General features: G+C 43.4%; 1 protein-coding gene across 1 annotated transcript; it reads right to left on the bottom strand.

The window, feature by feature from the left end:
- Window positions 1-319: 319 nt before the first annotated feature.
- Window positions 320-15,357, bottom strand: LOC308605840 (uncharacterized protein; the record flags this gene model as incomplete). Its single annotated transcript, XM_081216104.1, has 5 exons — window positions 320-745; window positions 2,110-4,437; window positions 13,416-13,545; window positions 14,817-15,105; window positions 15,299-15,357. 4 exons carry the CDS (start codon window positions 15,355-15,357, stop codon window positions 2,114-2,116), a joined length of 2,802 nt encoding a protein of 933 aa, XP_081072230.1. The 3' UTR covers window positions 320-745; window positions 2,110-2,113.
- Between the last annotated feature and the right edge of the window lie 1,555 nt (window positions 15,358-16,912).

Here is a 16,912-nt window from a genome sequence, read left to right as displayed (position 1 = left end):
TACTAGGCAAGGGTTTGTGGTATTATTAAATGTCTGGACTTTAGAAAGTGATGGAGAGTACATTAATAACACAGATTAAAATTAAAAGTATATGGTATATGTGTCCATTACATTGCACATAGCATAAAAAATTGAAAAAATGAGAACATATTATTCCAGTATTAAAAACAATTATTCCATAAATTTATTCCATAAATTAAAGTCACAAAATGAGTGAAATTCCAATACAGCTTGGCTGTTTCACTGTTCTTTTGTGAAAGGAAGAAAATAGCCAAAATTCATAGAATAAGCAGAAGATATGAACATTTCACTAAAGATATAGAGGTAGCAAATATGCATCTGAAGAAATGCTCATCATGAATCTTTAGGGAAATGCAAATAAAACAACAGTTAGATAGCTGGACAAACTTACAAAAAGAGTTAAAACTAAGAATGATCGACTATAAAAAAATACAAATAATAAAAAAAAGAAATACACATTCCCAATAAAAACACTAATATTCTGGAATGTTATCTTTTATCCCATTTATGTAGAAAGACACATATGTACAATATAATAAAGTGACAACTTTTGTTAAAAAAAAAAAGAATGATTGAACAAATGAAGTATTCACCAGGATGTGGAAGAAATGCTCTCATACACTGCTGGTAAGAATGAAAAAAATGGGAATTCCCTGGCAGTCCAGTAGTTAGAACTCTGCACTTTCACTGATGAGGCCTGGTTGGGAAACTAAGATCCTGCAAGCTGTGCAGCGCTGTCAAAAAAAGAAAAGAAAAAGGTATAATTAGTTCAGATCACAATTTGCTAGTTTGTTTAAGTTAAGCATTCACCTACCCTATGACTCAAACTTTGCACTCTGAGTTACTGAAGATAAACATACATCCACATAAACACTTATAAACAAATGTTTGTACCAGCTTTTTTCCCCAATAGTCAAAAATTAGAAAAACCCCAAATGTCCATAAGCAAACGAATGGATAAATAGTGGTATATTCAAATATAAGAATGTTTCTTAGAAAAAAAAGTATGAGCTGCTTACATATCATTGATGACTCTCCAAGTATTTATGCAACATAAATAAAAGCAGGAAAGAGTAAATACTTTGATTCCCATCACATGAATTCTAGAAAATGGAAAGTTATATATTATAATGGAAAGTAAATCAATGCTTACTTGAAGGGGTGTGAGCGGCAAGGAGAGAGAGATTATAAAAGGTCATGAGATAAATATACAGTAACAGATACAGTCATTACTATGACTACAATGATGGTTTCACACTTGACCCCTCCTCAGGGTGCCCTCTGAGTCTCCTAAAACTCATAGCATCCAGGCCTCAAATGAGGACAAGAAAGTCCTGCAGTCTTTCCTAGGAGGCCACAGGCAGAAATGCAAATTTGGCAAAAACTAGTAAGTTAATTTCTGCCTTTGTAATGTCTCCTCTGAGGCCTAGAAGGTTTGATATCCCCATAAAAGTTGCTCACCCCTTCATGCCCAAATCTGTTTATAACCTACCCTATTTGGTAAATAGAATATCCAAGATTAAAGAGGACTTAAACAGTAAGGTCTTTGTTACTGTTCAAACCAAAGCAATATTCTGGCAGATCTGCCAGCTGGTGACTCAGAAGGTAGAAAAATTCATCACAAGTATCTTGAGAGCAACGTGTCCCTGAAAATGGTAATCCTTCTCTGCAAGCTGCCAGATGAACTCACATGATGTTCTGTGGGCTAATAGTAGGTCAGGCCCATGCCCAAGCTGGTCAGAAAGCGAATGAGGACATCCTAAAGGTTCAGGCTATTCCTAATTTCCTCCCACAAATGAGAGAAGAGTTGGCTTCCCTGAGCACACTGCAGTAGTGACTGATGCACACTGTGGGGACATGCCAGGTTATAAAGGTGAAATGGATCTGGCTACAGAAAGTGGCAGTGACATAAATCTATCAAGAGCCCTGGGTAGGTTAGAGAGTGCAACACAGTCACACATGCTTCCCACAAAACTGAAAATTATGAGGAATCTCTCTACTCCTGATGTTTGGATGCATGGGACACCTAGTGCCTCACAGTTTCATCCAATGTCATTACACTGAACAAGGAAATTATACATTTCTTACACATTTAAGGCCTTTCTCCAGTGTGAACTCGCTGGTGCTGAGAGAGGTTAGATTTTCGGCTAAAAGACTTCCCACATTCGCTGCAGTCATAAGGCTTTTCTCCTGTGTGAACTCTCTGATGATAATGAAGGGTGGAACGAGAGGTAAACGATTTCCCACATTCACTGCACTCATAAGGCCTTTCTCCTGTGTGAACTCTCCGGTGAATTATGAGCTGAATTCTTTGGGTAAAGGACTTCCCACAGTCACTACATGCATGAGGCCTTTCTCCTGTGTGAACTCTCCGATGGCGAATCAGTATTGAGCTATTGGTAAAAGACTTCCCACAGTCACTGCACTTATGAGGCCTTTCTCCAGTGTGAACTCTGTGATGATAACCAAGGGCAGAGACAGAAGTAAAAGATTTCCCACACTCACTGCACTCATAAGGCCTTTCTCCAGTGTGAACTCTCCGGTGTTTAGAGAGGTATGAATTCTGGCTAAAGGATCTCCCACAATCACTACATTCATAAGGCTTTTCTCCAGTGTGAACTCTCTGGTGTTGATTCAATTGGGAACTGCCCCTAAAAGATTTACCACATTTACTGCAGTCAAAAGGCCTTTCTCCTGTGTGAACTCTCTGATGACAACGGAGGGCAGAGCTAGAGAAAAAAGATTTCTCACATTCGCTGCACTCATAAGGCCTTTCTCCCATGTGAATTTTCTGATGATAACGAAGGGCGGAACCAGTGGTAAAAGATTTACTACATTCACTGCACTCATAAGGTCTTTCTCCTGTGTGAACTCTCTGGTGTATGTTGAGATGATTTCTTTGGGTAAAGGATTTCCCACATGCACTGCACTCATAAGGCCTTTCTCCTGTGTGAACTCTACGGTGTCGAATGAGTATCGGTCCACTGGTAAAGGATTTCCCACATTCACTGCACTCATAAGGTTTTTCTCCTGTGTGAACTCTCTGATGATAACAGAGGGCGGAACCAGAGGTAAAAGATTTCCCACATTCACTACATTCATAAGGCTTTTCTCCAGTGTGAACTCTCTGGTGTTGAGACAGGTAACATTTGTAGCTAAAGGATTTCCCACATTCATTACACTCATAAGGCCTTTCTCCTGTGTGAACTTTTCGGTGTATAATGAGGTGATTTATTTGGGTAAAAGACTTTCCACAATCAGTACACTCATATGGCCTTTCTCCTGAGTGAATTCTCTTATGATAACGTAGGCCAGAGCTAGAGGTAAAAGACTTCCCACATTCCCCACATTTATAAGGCTTTTCTCCAGTGTGAACTCTCTGATGATAACGGAGGGCAGAGCTAGAAGTAAAGGATTTCCCACATTCACTGCACTCATAAGGCCTTTCTCCTGTGTGAACCCTCCAGTGTTCAATGAGGTCAGATTTTCGTCTAAAGGACTTCCTACATTCAGTGCACTCATAACTCATTTCTCCAGTGTGAACTGTCTGTTGTTGAAAAACGATGGAGCTATGGCTAAAAGACTGTGCACACGGATGGCAAATGTGGCAATTTTCTCCAGTGTGACTCCTCTGAGGATAAATGAGGACAAATTCTTGGCTAAAGGATTTCCCACATTTGCTGCACCTGTACTGCCTTGCCCCAGTATGAATTCTTTGATGTTGAATGAGGGCTGAGCTTCCCCTAAAAGATTTTCCACACTCGCCACAGTCATAAAGCCTGTAACCAGTGTGAATTCTCTGGTGCACAACAAATGAGGATTTATACTTGAATGATTTCCCACATTCACTGCACATAAAACACTGTCTTTCAGTGTAGACACTCTGGGCCTGAACAAGTGTGTGTTTGGGGCTGAAGGCTTTCTTGCATTCTCCCCTGGTGCAATGACTTTTTCTGCTTTGTAAAGTTTCCATGCAGTGGGTGACTGTGTTTGGCTTTTCCCCAGTGTGAATGGCCTGTTGATTCAGATGTCCTGAGGTGGCTGGGAAGTCCTCTGCAACTTTCTTGCAGGTAAAAGGCTCCCCTGACACATGGAAATTGCTGCTCTTCACAAATGAGGCCCTGTCCACACCGATTATGAACGGTTTTTCTTGCATGTGTTGCTCCTGGTGCTGCTGAGTGTCTGCACTGAAATAAAATCCTTTTGCACATGCCCTACACTTGAATAGTTTCTGGCTGTGTTGTGTTCCCTGCTGCTCAGTCAAATGGAAAATGTCTCTCAAGACTGGACCACACATCTCACAGGGGTGAGTCTTCTGGCAAGATGAAGGTTCCTTGGAAGTCCTGACCTGTGACATTACCACAGAAACACTCTGTTCAAAGGATGCCTCAACATTCTCTTCTCCACTCCAGAAACCTGAATGCAAAGAAACACCGATGAGGTACACATTCACTTTATTGGAAGGGGCAACCCAACCACAAACGTGCAAATGAAACAAAAAAAGAGTAGGGGTAATTATACTATGTCAGAAAAGACAGACTTCAAGTAAATAGACAAAGGAGGTCATTATATAATGATAAAGCAGTCAATTCATCAAGAGGATATAACAATTACAAGTATATTTGCACCCAATATTGGAACACCTGAATATATTAAGCAAATACAAACAAATCTGAAGGCAGAAAAAGACAGCAGTGCAGTAATATTAGGGGTTCAATGCTCCACTCTGAATAAGAAAATGTTGGTCTTGAACTGCACCTAAGACCAAATGGACCTGACAGACATGTACAAAAGATGCCATCCAACTATAGCAGAAAACACATTCTTCTCAAGTACACAGAGAACACTCTCTAGGATAGATCACATGTTAGGTCACAAAACAAGTATTAACAAATTTAAGAAGATGGAAAACATATTAAATATCTTTTGCAACCACAATGGTACGGAACTAGAAATCATTAACAGGAGGAAAGCTGGGAAATTCACGAATATGTGGAATTGAAATGACACACTCCTGAACGACCTATGGGTTAAATAAATAATTTAAAAAAAAACATATTCAAACAAATGTAAATGGAAACATAACACACCAAAACTTATGGGATGCAGTAAAAACAATTGTAAGAGGATAGTTTATAGCAATAAATGACTACATTAAGAAAAAATAATGATCTCTAATAAACAACCTAACTCTATATCTCAAGGTATGAGAAAAAGAAAAAACTAAGGTTAAAGTTAGCAGAAATAAAACAAATAATAAAGATCAGAGCAGAAATCAATGAAATAGAGACTAGAAAAATGACAGAAAACACCAATAAAACTAAGAGGCTTTTTTTTTTTTTAACTTTTTACTTTGTTTTTTGGCCACTCTGCATGGCTTCTGGGATCTTAGTTCCCTGACCAGGCATCGAACCTGGACCCCCTGCAGTGGAAGCGCAGAGTCCTAACCACTGATCACAGGGAAGTCTCAACAGTTGGGTTTTTGTGTGTGTGTGTGTGGTATGCGGGCCTCTCACTGTTGTGGCCTCTCCCATTGGCAGAGCACAGGCTCCGGACACACAGGCTCAGCAGCCATGGCTCACGGGCCCAGCCGCTCCGCGGCATGTGGGATCTTCCCAGACCAGGGCATGAACCCGCGTCCCCTGCATCGGCAGGCAGACTCTTAACCACTGCGCCACCAGGGAAGCCCAACAGTTGGTTTTTTTGAAAAGCTAAATTGACAAGCCTTTAGCTAGATCATGAAAAAAAGAGACATGACTCAAAATCAGAAATGAAAGAGGAGACATAACAACTGATACTGCAGGAATACAATCAATCAGAAGAAACTAGAATGAACAATTATTTGCCAACAAATTGGATAACTCAGAAGAAATGAATAAAACTCCTATAAACATAAAACCTACCAAAATAAAATCGTGAAGAAATAGGAAATCTGAATTAACCTATAACTGGTAAGCAGATTGAATCACTAATAAAAACATCTCCCAACAAAGAAAAGCCCAGGACTAGACAAAATCACTGGGAATTCTACTAAATATTTATTTATTTATTTATTTATTTATTTAGCCTCTTACTGTTGTGGCCTCTCCCGTTGAGGAGCACAGGCTCCAGACGCGCAGGCTCAGTGGCCATGGCTCACGGGCCCAGCCACCCCGCGCATGTGGGATCCTCCCGGACCGGGGCACGAACCCACGTCCCCTGCATTGGCAGGCGGGCTCTCAACCACTGCGCCACCAGGGAAGCCCTCTACTAAATTTTTAAAACATTGATATCAATCCTTCTCAAAGTCTTCCAAAAAATTGAAGTAGGAACAGTTCCAAGCTCATTTTATGAGACCAGCATTACTCTGATATCAAAGCCATTTAAGAAGAATAAAACAGAAGAAAATTACAGGTCAATATTCCTGATGAGGATGTCCCTGGTGGCACAGTGATTAAGAATCCGCCTGCCAATGCACAGGACACAGGTTTGAGCCCTGGTCCAGGTAGATCCTACATGCTGCAGAGCAACTAAGCCCATGTGCTCTAGAGCCTGCGAGCCACAACTACTGAGCCCGCGTGCTGTAACTACTGAGGCTTGCGTGCCTAGAGCCCGTGCTCTGCAACAAGGGAAGCCACCACAATGAGAAGCACGTCCACCACAACAAAGAGGAACCCCTGTTTGCCGCAACTAGAGAACGCCCACGCACAGCAATGAAGATCCAACAAAGCCAAAAATAAATAAATAAAATAAGTAAATGAAAAAAAAAATCCCTGATGAATATAGATGCAAAAATCCTCAACCAAATACTTGCAAACCAAATCCAACAGCACATTTACAGGATCATACATCACAATCAAGTAGAATTTATCCCTGGGATGCAAAGATGGTTCAACATCATGTGCAAATCAATAAATGTGATACACCACATTACCAGAACGAAGGATAAAAATCATAATCATATGAATAGATGCTGAAAAACCATTTTAAAATTCAATATCCATTCATGATAAAAACTCTCAACAAGTTAGGTATAGAAGGGGGACTTCCCGGGTAGTCCAATGGCTAAGAATCCACCTTCCAATGCAGGAGACACGAGTTCGGTCCTGGGTTGGGGAACTAAGCCCACGCACTGCAACTACTCAGCCCACGCACGGCAACTACTCAGCTCATGCACTGCAACTACTCAGCCCACGCACTGCAACTACTGAGCCCACACGCTCTGTAGCCCGCCCGCCACAACTAGAGAGCCCATTAACTGCAACTCCTGAGCCCACGTGCCCTGGAGCCCGCACGCCATAACTAGAGAGCCTTGTGCTGCAACTAGTGAGCCCATGCGCTCTAACTAAAGGGCCTGCAGGTCACAGCTACTGAGCCCGCACACCACAACTAGAGAGAAGCCTGTGCACCACAAGTAAAAGATCCTGCACACTACAAGTAAGACCAGACACAGCCGAATTAATTAATTAATTTTTTTTTAAAAAAGCTAGGTATAGAAGGAATGTACTTCAACATGTCTGACAAGCCCATACCTAACATCATATTGAATATTCAAAAGCTAAAAGGTTTTCCTCTAACATCAGGAACAAGACAAGGATGCCTACCCTATCCAGTTTTATTGAACATAGTACAGGAAGCCCCACCGAGAGTAAGAAGAGAAGAAAAAAGAAAGAAAAGGCATTCAAATTGGACTGGAAGAAGGAAAAGTGTTTGTTTGCAGGTAACGCACTCTTATCTGTAGAAAATCCCAAAATTCCACCCTAACAAATGAATTCAGTAAAGTTGCAGGATAAAAAGAACCAATATACAAATTTCAGTTGCATTTATATACACTAATAAAAAGCTGTCTGAATAGAAAATTAAGAAAACAGTCTTATTTTAAATAGCATCAAAAGAATAAGATACTAGGAACAAATTTAACCTAGGGGATGAAAGATTTACATTCTGAAAATCATAAGACAACGATGAAAGAAACTGAAGAAGACACAAATAAATGTAAAGATATCCAGCATTCTTGGATTGGAAAAATTAATATTGTTAATTTTACCAAGAGCAATTTACAGATTGAAAACAATCCATATCAAAATTCCAATGACATTTTCCACAGAAATAGAATAAACAATCCTAAAATTTGTATGGAACCATGAAAAATCCCAAATAGCCAAAACAATCTTGAAAAAGGACAAAGCTAGAGGCATCACACTTCCTGATTTCAAAATATTACAATGCTATGGTACTGGCATAAAAACAGACACATAGACCAACTGAACAGAATACAGAGCCCAGAAATAAACTCACGCATATATGGTCAACTCATCTTTGATAGGCACAACAAGAACACACAATGGAGAAAGGGCAGCTTCTTCCAAAAATGGTGATGGAAACACTGGTTATCCACATGAAAAAAAAATGAAACTAGAGCCTTATCTCACACCACTCACAAAAATTAACTTGAATTGGATTAAAAATTTTAAACATAAACCCTGAAATTGTAAAACTTTTAGAAGAAAATACAGAGAAGAAGCTCCTTGACATTGGTGTTGGCAATGATTTTTTTTAGATGACACCAATAGCACAAGCAATGAAAGCAAAAACAAACAAGTGGGACTATATCAAATGGAAAAGCTTCTTTATAGCAAGGGAAACAAAATGAAAACACAACCTAAGGAAAAGGAGAAAATACTTGCAAAGGATTTATCTGATAAGGGGTTAATATCCAGAAAATATCAGAACTCATACAATTCAACAATAAAAAACTAAAGAATCCAATTAAAAATGGGCAAAAGGACCTGAACAGATATTTATTCAAAGACATACAAATGGTCATCAGGTACATGAAAAGGTGCTCAACATCACTAACATCGGGGAAATGCAAATCCAAACCACAATGAGATATCACCTCACACCTGTGTGGAACACTACTATCAAAAAGACAAGAGATACATGTTCTTGAGGATGTGAAGAAAAGGAAACGCTTCTACATTGTTGGTAGCAATGTAAATCGGTACAGCCATTAGGGAAAACTGTATGGAATTTCCTAAAAATTAAAAATAGAACTCTGCATGGTCCAATAATCCCAATTCTGTGTCTATTTCCAGAGGAAACAAAATCTGTATCTCAAACAGGTGTTTGCACCCCCATGTTCACTGCAGCATGATCCACAATAGCCCAGGTATAAAAACAACCTAAGTACAGGCATACCTTCTTTTATTGTGCTTCACAGATAACTCATTTTTTTACAAATTGAAGGTATGCAGTAACCCTGTGTCAAGCAAGTCTACTGGCGCCATTTTTCTAACAGCATTTGCTCACTTTGTGTCTGTGCGTCACGTTTTGGTAATTTTTGCGATATTTCAAACTTTCTCATTATTGTTATACTTGTTATGGTGATCTGTGATCAGTGATCTTTGTTTTGGGGTGCCACGAACTGGACCCATAAGACAGCAAACTTAATCGATAAACCCTGTATGTGTTCTGCCTGCTCTACCGACTGGCCAATCCGTCTCTCTCCCTCTCCTCATGCCTCCGTATTTCTTGAGATGCAACAATACTGAAATTAGGCGAATTAATAACCCTACAATGGCCTCTAAGAGCTCAAGGAAAAGGAAGGATCACATGTCTTTCACTTTAAATCAAAAGCCAGAAATGATTAAGCGTAGTGAGGAAGGCGAGTTAAAAGCCAAGACAGGCTGAAAGCCAGGCCCTTGGACCAAACAGTATCAACCAAGTTGTATCAATAAATGCAAAGGAAAAGTTCTTCAGGTAAATTAAAAGTGCTACTCTAGGGAACACACAAATAATAAGAAAGCAAAATAGTCTTATTGCTGATATGGAGAAAACTTTAATGATCTGTATCCAAGATCAAGCCAGCCACAACATTACCTTAAGCCAAAGCCTAATCCAGAGTCAGGCCCCAACTCTCTCCAATTCTGTGACAGCTGAGAGAGGTGAGAAGCTGGAAAAAAAAAGTATGAAGGTTGGTTCATGAGATTTAAGGAAAGAAGCTGTCTCGATAACATAAAAGTACAAGGTGAAAACAAAAGTACACAGTGAAGCAGCAAGTGCTGATGTAGAAGCTGTACCAAAGTTATCCAGATGATCTAGCTAAGATAATTAATGAACGTGGCTACACTAAACAACACATTTTTAATGTAGATGAAACAGTCTTATGTTGGAAGAAGATGGCATCTAGGACTTTCACAGTTAGAGAGGAGAAGTCAATGCCTGGCTTCAAAGTTTCAAAGGACAGGCTGACTCTCTTGTTAAGGGTAATGCAGCTGGTGACTGAAAGTTGAAGCCAATGCTCATTTAACATTCTGAAAATCTTAGGCCCTTAACAATTATGCTAATCTACTCTGCATATATTCTACAAATGGAACAACAAAGCCTGGATGACAGCACGTCTCCTTATAACATGGTTTACTGAATATTTTAAGACTACTGTTGAGACCCACTGCTCTGAAAAAAAAAATGTTCTCAAAATATTACTGCTCACTGACAATGCAGCTGGTCAGCCAAGAGCTCTGGTGGAGACGTACAAGATTAATGTTGTTTTCATGCCTACTACTACAACATCCATTCTGTAGCCCATGGATCAAGTAGTTCACACTGTCAAGTCTTAAGAAATACATTTCACAAGGCTACAGCTGCCATAGATAGTAATTCCTCTAATGGATCGGGGCAAAGTAAATTGAAAACCTTCTGGAAAGGACTCACCATTCTAGACGCCATTAAGAACATTTATGAATCATGGGAAGAGGTAAAACTATCAACATTAACAGCAGTTGGGAAAAAGCTGATTCCAACTCTCTGGGTGACTTTGAGGGGTTCAGGATTTCAGTGGAGGAAGTAACTGCAGATGTAGTGGAAAAACCAAGAGAACTAGAATTAGAAGTACAGCTGGAAGATGACTGAATTGCTGCAATCTCAAGAGAAAACAGATGAGGAGTTGTTTCTTACGGATGAGAAAAGAAAATGGTTTCTTGAGATGGAATGCACTCCTGGTGAAGATGCTGTGCAGATTGTTGAAATGATGACAAAGGCTTTAGAATACTACATAAACTTAGTTCATAAAGCAGCAGTAGGGTTTGAGAAGATTGACTCCAATTCTGAAAGAAGTTCTACTGTGTGTTAAATGCTATCAAACAGCATCACATGCTACAGAGAAATCATTCCTGAAAGGAAGAGTCCATTGATGTGGCAACCATCATTGTTGTCTTATTTGAAGAAATTGCCAAAGCCACCAAAACCTTCAGCAACCTGATCAGTCAGCACCTTGATCAGTCAAAATTAAGGCAAGGGACTTCCCTGGTGGCACAGTGGTTAAGAATCCACCTGCCGGGCTTCCCTGGTGACGCAGTGGTTAAGATTCTGCCTGCCAATGCAGGGGACACGGTTCGAGCCCTGGTCTGGGAAGATCCATAAGCCGCGGAGCAACTAAGCCTGTGCGCCACAACTACTGAGCCTGCGCGCTAGAGCCAGCGAGCCACAGCTACTAAGCCCGCATGTCACAACTACTGAAGCCCGTGTGCCTAGGGCCCAGGTTCCGCAACAAGAGAAACCACCCCAAACAGAAGCCTGCACACTGCAACGAAGAGTAGCCCCCACTTGCCACAACAAGAGAAAGCCCACATGCAGCAATGAAGACTCAACACAGCCAAAAATAAATAAATAAAATTAACAAACAAACAAACAAAAGAATCCACCTGTGAAAGCAGGGGACATGGGTTCAGGCTCTGGTCCGGTAAGATCCCATGTGCCATGGAGCAACTAAGCCCGTGTGCCACAACTACTGAGCCAGCACTCTAGACCTCGCACGCCCCAATTACTGAAGCCCGTGCACCTAGAGCCTGTGCTCCACAAGAGGAGCCACCGCAATGAGAAGCCCCTGTACCGCAACGAAGAGTAGCCATACTCGCTGTAACTGTGCGCAGCAATGAAGACCCGATGCAGCCATAAGTAAATAAATTTATTTATTAAAAAAATTTTTTTTAATAAATTGCTCCAGCAGCAAAAAGATACAACTCAGATGATGATTAAAATTTTTTTAGCAATAAAGTATTTTTTAACTAAGGTATATATGTTGTTTTTTAAGACATAATGCTATTGCACACTTACTGGCTACTATACAGTGTAAACATAAAATTTATAGGCACTGGAAAACAAAACTTTCTGTGACTTGCTTTATTTTGTTACTCACCTTATTGCGGTGGTCTGGAACCTAACCTGCAATATGCCTGTATCTGTCTACAAATGAATGGATTAATAAAGTCTGGTATTTACATGCAATGGAGTATTATTCAGCCATTAAAAAAGGAAATCATGCATTTGTGACAACCATGATGAACCTGGAGGGCATAATGCAAAGTGAAATAAGCCAGAGAAAGATAAATACTGTATGCTAAAATTTATATATGGGATCTTGAAAAAAAACCAGTTGAACCCATAGAAACAAAGAGTAGAATGCCAGGTGCTCAGGTCTAGGAGAAATGGGGAGATGTTGGTCAGTTTTATAAGATGAATAAGCTCTGAGGAACTAATACAGTATGGAGCCTATACTTAATAATGCTGTATGGTATACTTCAAATGGGCTAACAGAGTAGATCTTAAGTGTTTTCACACACACGAAAAATGTAAATACAATTATGTGAGGTAATGGATGTGTTAATGAACTTGACTATAGTAATCATTTCATACTGTATGTGTGTATATATAAAATCATGACATTGTACACTTCCCTGTACTTTTTAATTTTTTTTCATTTTTTGGCCACACCGCGTGACTTGTGGGATCTCAGTTCTCTGACCACAGATGGAACCCGGGCCACGGCAGTGGAAGCGCTGAATCCTAACCACTAGACCACCAGGGAACTCCCTGTACACTTTAAATACATAGAGTATTATTTGTCAATTATACCTCAATAACCTGGAGAAGAAAAAAGAAAAGAGATCTAAACACTACAAGTAAAACCATAAAGGACAGCCTTGGAAAACAGCCCATGATCCAAGTAAGTAATGGTCATGACAATACCTTCAATTCCTGGCATATGGAGGCAGAAGGAAATGTCAGATGATAAGAAAGAACAAAACCTGGGACACAGAAGTGCCATGGACCTGGATTCACCACCTGACCAGGGAAAGGGCAAGTAAGATGCAATCCATTAGCCTCACTGCAAGACTGCTGACCTCAAATCCATCCCTACGAGGGCTGAGTACGGACTGTACTGGGGCTATGGGGAGAGAAGGGGGCAGTGCAAACAACCCAGCCCTACCTATCACAGCAACGACCCCGAAAGCTGGGGAAACAGGCAGTGCCCAAGGTCCAGATGTGAGAAGGACGGAGCACACCTTGGAGAAAAGAGGGTGAGGCAGGATACAGAGCCCAGCCCAGGTCACTGGGGAGGGTGAGGCTCTTACCACCCAGTGAAGATATGAGCGCCAAGTTCTCCAGCATCACATCCCGGTACAGGCGTCTCTGAGCCTCATCGAGGAGCCTCCATTCCTCCCAGGAGAAGTACAGGGCAATGTCCTCAAAGGTCACACCACCCTGTCATGAATGACATAGATGAAACATCAACATTCTCTCTCGGAGGACCCACAATGCATCTCCTCACACGTGTATTCCACGGTCCTCCTCCATCCGAGCTCCCCACGTCAGGCCTGGTGCCCGTGATGCCTGATCTCTCCTCCCTGTGTTCAGCCCTCAGCAACACAAGGCGGTGGCCGGGGGGATAAACGCCATCTAAACTCGGGGCCTGGCCTGCAGGGTCCCTTCCCTCCCCCAAGTAACTCCCCTGAGGTCTCCCACACTGTACCTCCAAGACACGGCCAAACATGGGCTCATCTTTACCCCTAACCCCCACACCAGGGCCTGCGGGCCCTCAGCTCACACCTGCCCTTGCTGTGCACGGCGTTCGGTCGACCAAACCTCTCTCACATCTCCAGGCCTCACAGCCGCCCTCCCACGGCCCTACCGCCTTCCTGCCCCACGTCACAGGCACCTCTCTGGACCCACCCCGGGACTTGGAACATGGCACCCACAGAGCGCTCAACAAAATCCGACGTGATCCGGTACGACCCCAGTTCTCCAGGGAGCCCAGAGCCAGGGAAAGCCCTGCCTGCCTTGCTTCTGACCTGTTTCAGTATTAGCCACCCAGAACCAGGGAGGGACTGGGACACCCTCTCCTGCCTTACACAGGCTCCGGACGTGCCTCTTCAACCTTCAGAACCTGGGCGAAGAAGGCAGGCAACCATGGCTGGGCGCCGTGTGTGCAGGACCCCCTCGCACCCCCACCCGGCCCTGGAACCTAGCGACCTCAGGCTGCCTGACCAACCTCGGCTGCCTCTCATCGGATCCTGTGGCCTCAGACGAGGACTCAGCTCCCTGTGCCTCTCTGTCACCCCCATTCCAACCCAAGCCGTTCGTTCTCTTCTCTGAGCGGCTGTTTGAAAACCTTTAAAGCCCGCACACACACCGCTCCTCGTCCGTTCACAGCCCTCCGTGACCCCCAGGTCCCTCAGAATAAAGGAGCAACCTCTCTCTCTGCCGGCCCAGGCGTGATTCCCCCTCACACTCTCTTTACTGCAGACATCAGATGCACCCCAGGTTTCCCGAATCCTCCCGGCTCAGTCCGACCTCCAAGCCTTTGTACCTGCCGGTCCCTCCGCCTGCCACCCTCGCCCACGCGCCACCCACGGCCGCCAAACCGTCCAGGACACCGCGGCCTGGGCTGAGGGCACGTGAGCAGGCGTCCTGCACTCGGGGCTCTAGTGTCTGGTGCAGTGAGGGCGGTGAGGGGCCGGAGGACGAGCGTTTACCTCAGGCGGGTCCCTCAGGGCCGCCGCCGCCATCGGACTCGGTGGACGGAGCGGGGCCGGGAGCTGCGGGAGAGGAGGCGAGACGCGGGCACGGCGGTCACTCTCCCGGGCCTGGCGCAGGGCACCCCGGGCTGCGTCGCCGAGCCTCAGACCTGCCTCTCTCTTGCGGGGACAGGCGCTCCTCTCGGATCTTCTCGGTCCAGTCACCTCGATCCTGACGCGACGCTCCGGAACGCGAACAAACCGTAGGGAAGCAAAAATGACCGCCACAACGGGGTCGCCGGAAGTCCTGCCCAGACGCGCACGCGCGGGAACCCCTCACCCTGATTGGCCGTTGCCTCGTAACGGCTGCCTCTCGGCCCTTGCCTTCAGGGTAATGTAGTTCCCAGCGCTCCAGAGGCCGCGGCGGAGCTAGTTCATGATGTTCAACCGGAGCATTGGATTTGCAGCCCCCTGAGGAACGCTGCTGGTGGTGTTCCTACCTCAAAGGAGGGAGGGGCTTTGGTCGTTGTTGAAGGCCGCGAAGACCTTCAGACTCCATGAAGCCCAGGCAGCTCCCAGAGGATAAAACTATTATTTGCGATGCTCTCAAACCTACTCATCTAAGTGGCCGTATCATTCCAGTCATTCGTACATAAAAGGAGTCCACACATCGCTAGCAACATTGTTAATTGCTCTTCAAATGCATGTGGCCTGAAGTGTTATTCAGTTTTTTAAGTTTCCGTTTGTTTGGTCAGGAAGAAGAGAAAAGACTCCAGACAGGTCCATGACAGAAAAGCAAGTAGTGCGATGTTAGGCTGCCCCGAAGCGGAGGGACAAGCAGGAGCTCCGCCTCTGGTTCCCACAGAAAACGGTTCCCCCGCCTGTGTTATCAGTCATTTCGAGGAGTAGAAGCAAAAATGAACAGGATCATCAGAAGCGGAAGAAAAACAGGAGCTGCCGAACTAAACGCCCTAAAGTGTATAAAAGCTAATTTTTATTTTGTGGCCGTTTTAGAATTGTTACAATTGTGTCCCCTCTCTCTCTCTATATATATATATATTATTAAAGGCTAGCAAGGTTTCGAATGGCGGTGCTTCTATGGTCCTTCGATTCCTTCAGTTGTCTGACGGCAGACTTGACTGTGACGGCAGAAGTGGTGCTGTAGGCTAACTATATTTCTTGGGTGTTGAGCTCATTTACTTGGTGACGAGAAAATATTAAATGAGAATTGCGTTAGTCTGCTAGGGCTGCCATAACATTTGAATACTATTGAAACCTCGGGTAGTCATAAGTTATGAACTGTAACCTGCCTTCACTGATCAAGCTCACTTTGCTTTTACAAAAACTTGCGGGTACTCCCAAGCGGCAAATAGCCTCAACAATAAGATCTTTGCCAAGTTGTGTTTTAGGAAATTGGGAGTCAGCTGTGTCCAGTTTGCGCTCGAGCTGGTTAAAACTGGTTAAGACCACCGACCCCACCGACCGGATCTGGGCATGTGCAAATATCGGCTCAGTGACCTTTTGATGTCAGAGGGCCAACAGCCCACCCTCAGAACATGCTAACGCTGCCATTTTCTGAGCAGGTGTCTCATGAAAAAGTCTGTAGCTTACTTTTACCTGTGCAGAAGAACAATCACCTTCTCTTATCTTCACTTCCCATCCCCCCCACCCACCCCCAGCTTTATCCCATAAACATTCCTAGCCCCTCCCCTTTGGGGAGGTGGATCTGAGATTTGTCTTTGCTTCTGCTCGATTGGCTGCCTTATGAATAAACAGTTTCTCTGCTGCAAACCTCAGCGTCTCAGCGTTTGGCTTGCTGTGCATCGGGCAAATGAAACTGGTTTAGTAAGAGTATAGACTGGGTGGCTTAAATAACAGAAATTAATTTTCTTGCAGTTCTGGATGCTGAGAGTCTAACAGGAAGTTGTCAAAAGGTGTAGTTTTTCCTGAGGCCTCTGTTTTGGCTTTTGGGTAGCCAGCGTCTTGCTGTGTCCTCACATGGCCTTTTCTCCCCGTGTGCATACTCCTGGTGTCTATCCCTCATCTTATGAGTGATGCAATGAAATTTATATTTCAAGGCAGGACAAGAAAATTTAAACATAAAAGTTTCTGCT

This window comes from Mesoplodon bidens (genome assembly GCF_964165515.1).
Source record: "Mesoplodon bidens genome assembly, chromosome: 18".
NCBI lineage: Eukaryota > Metazoa > Chordata > Mammalia > Artiodactyla > Ziphiidae > Mesoplodon > Mesoplodon bidens.
The sequence above is the reverse complement of the archived record's forward strand: the minus strand, read 5'-3'. Positions and strand labels throughout refer to the sequence as shown.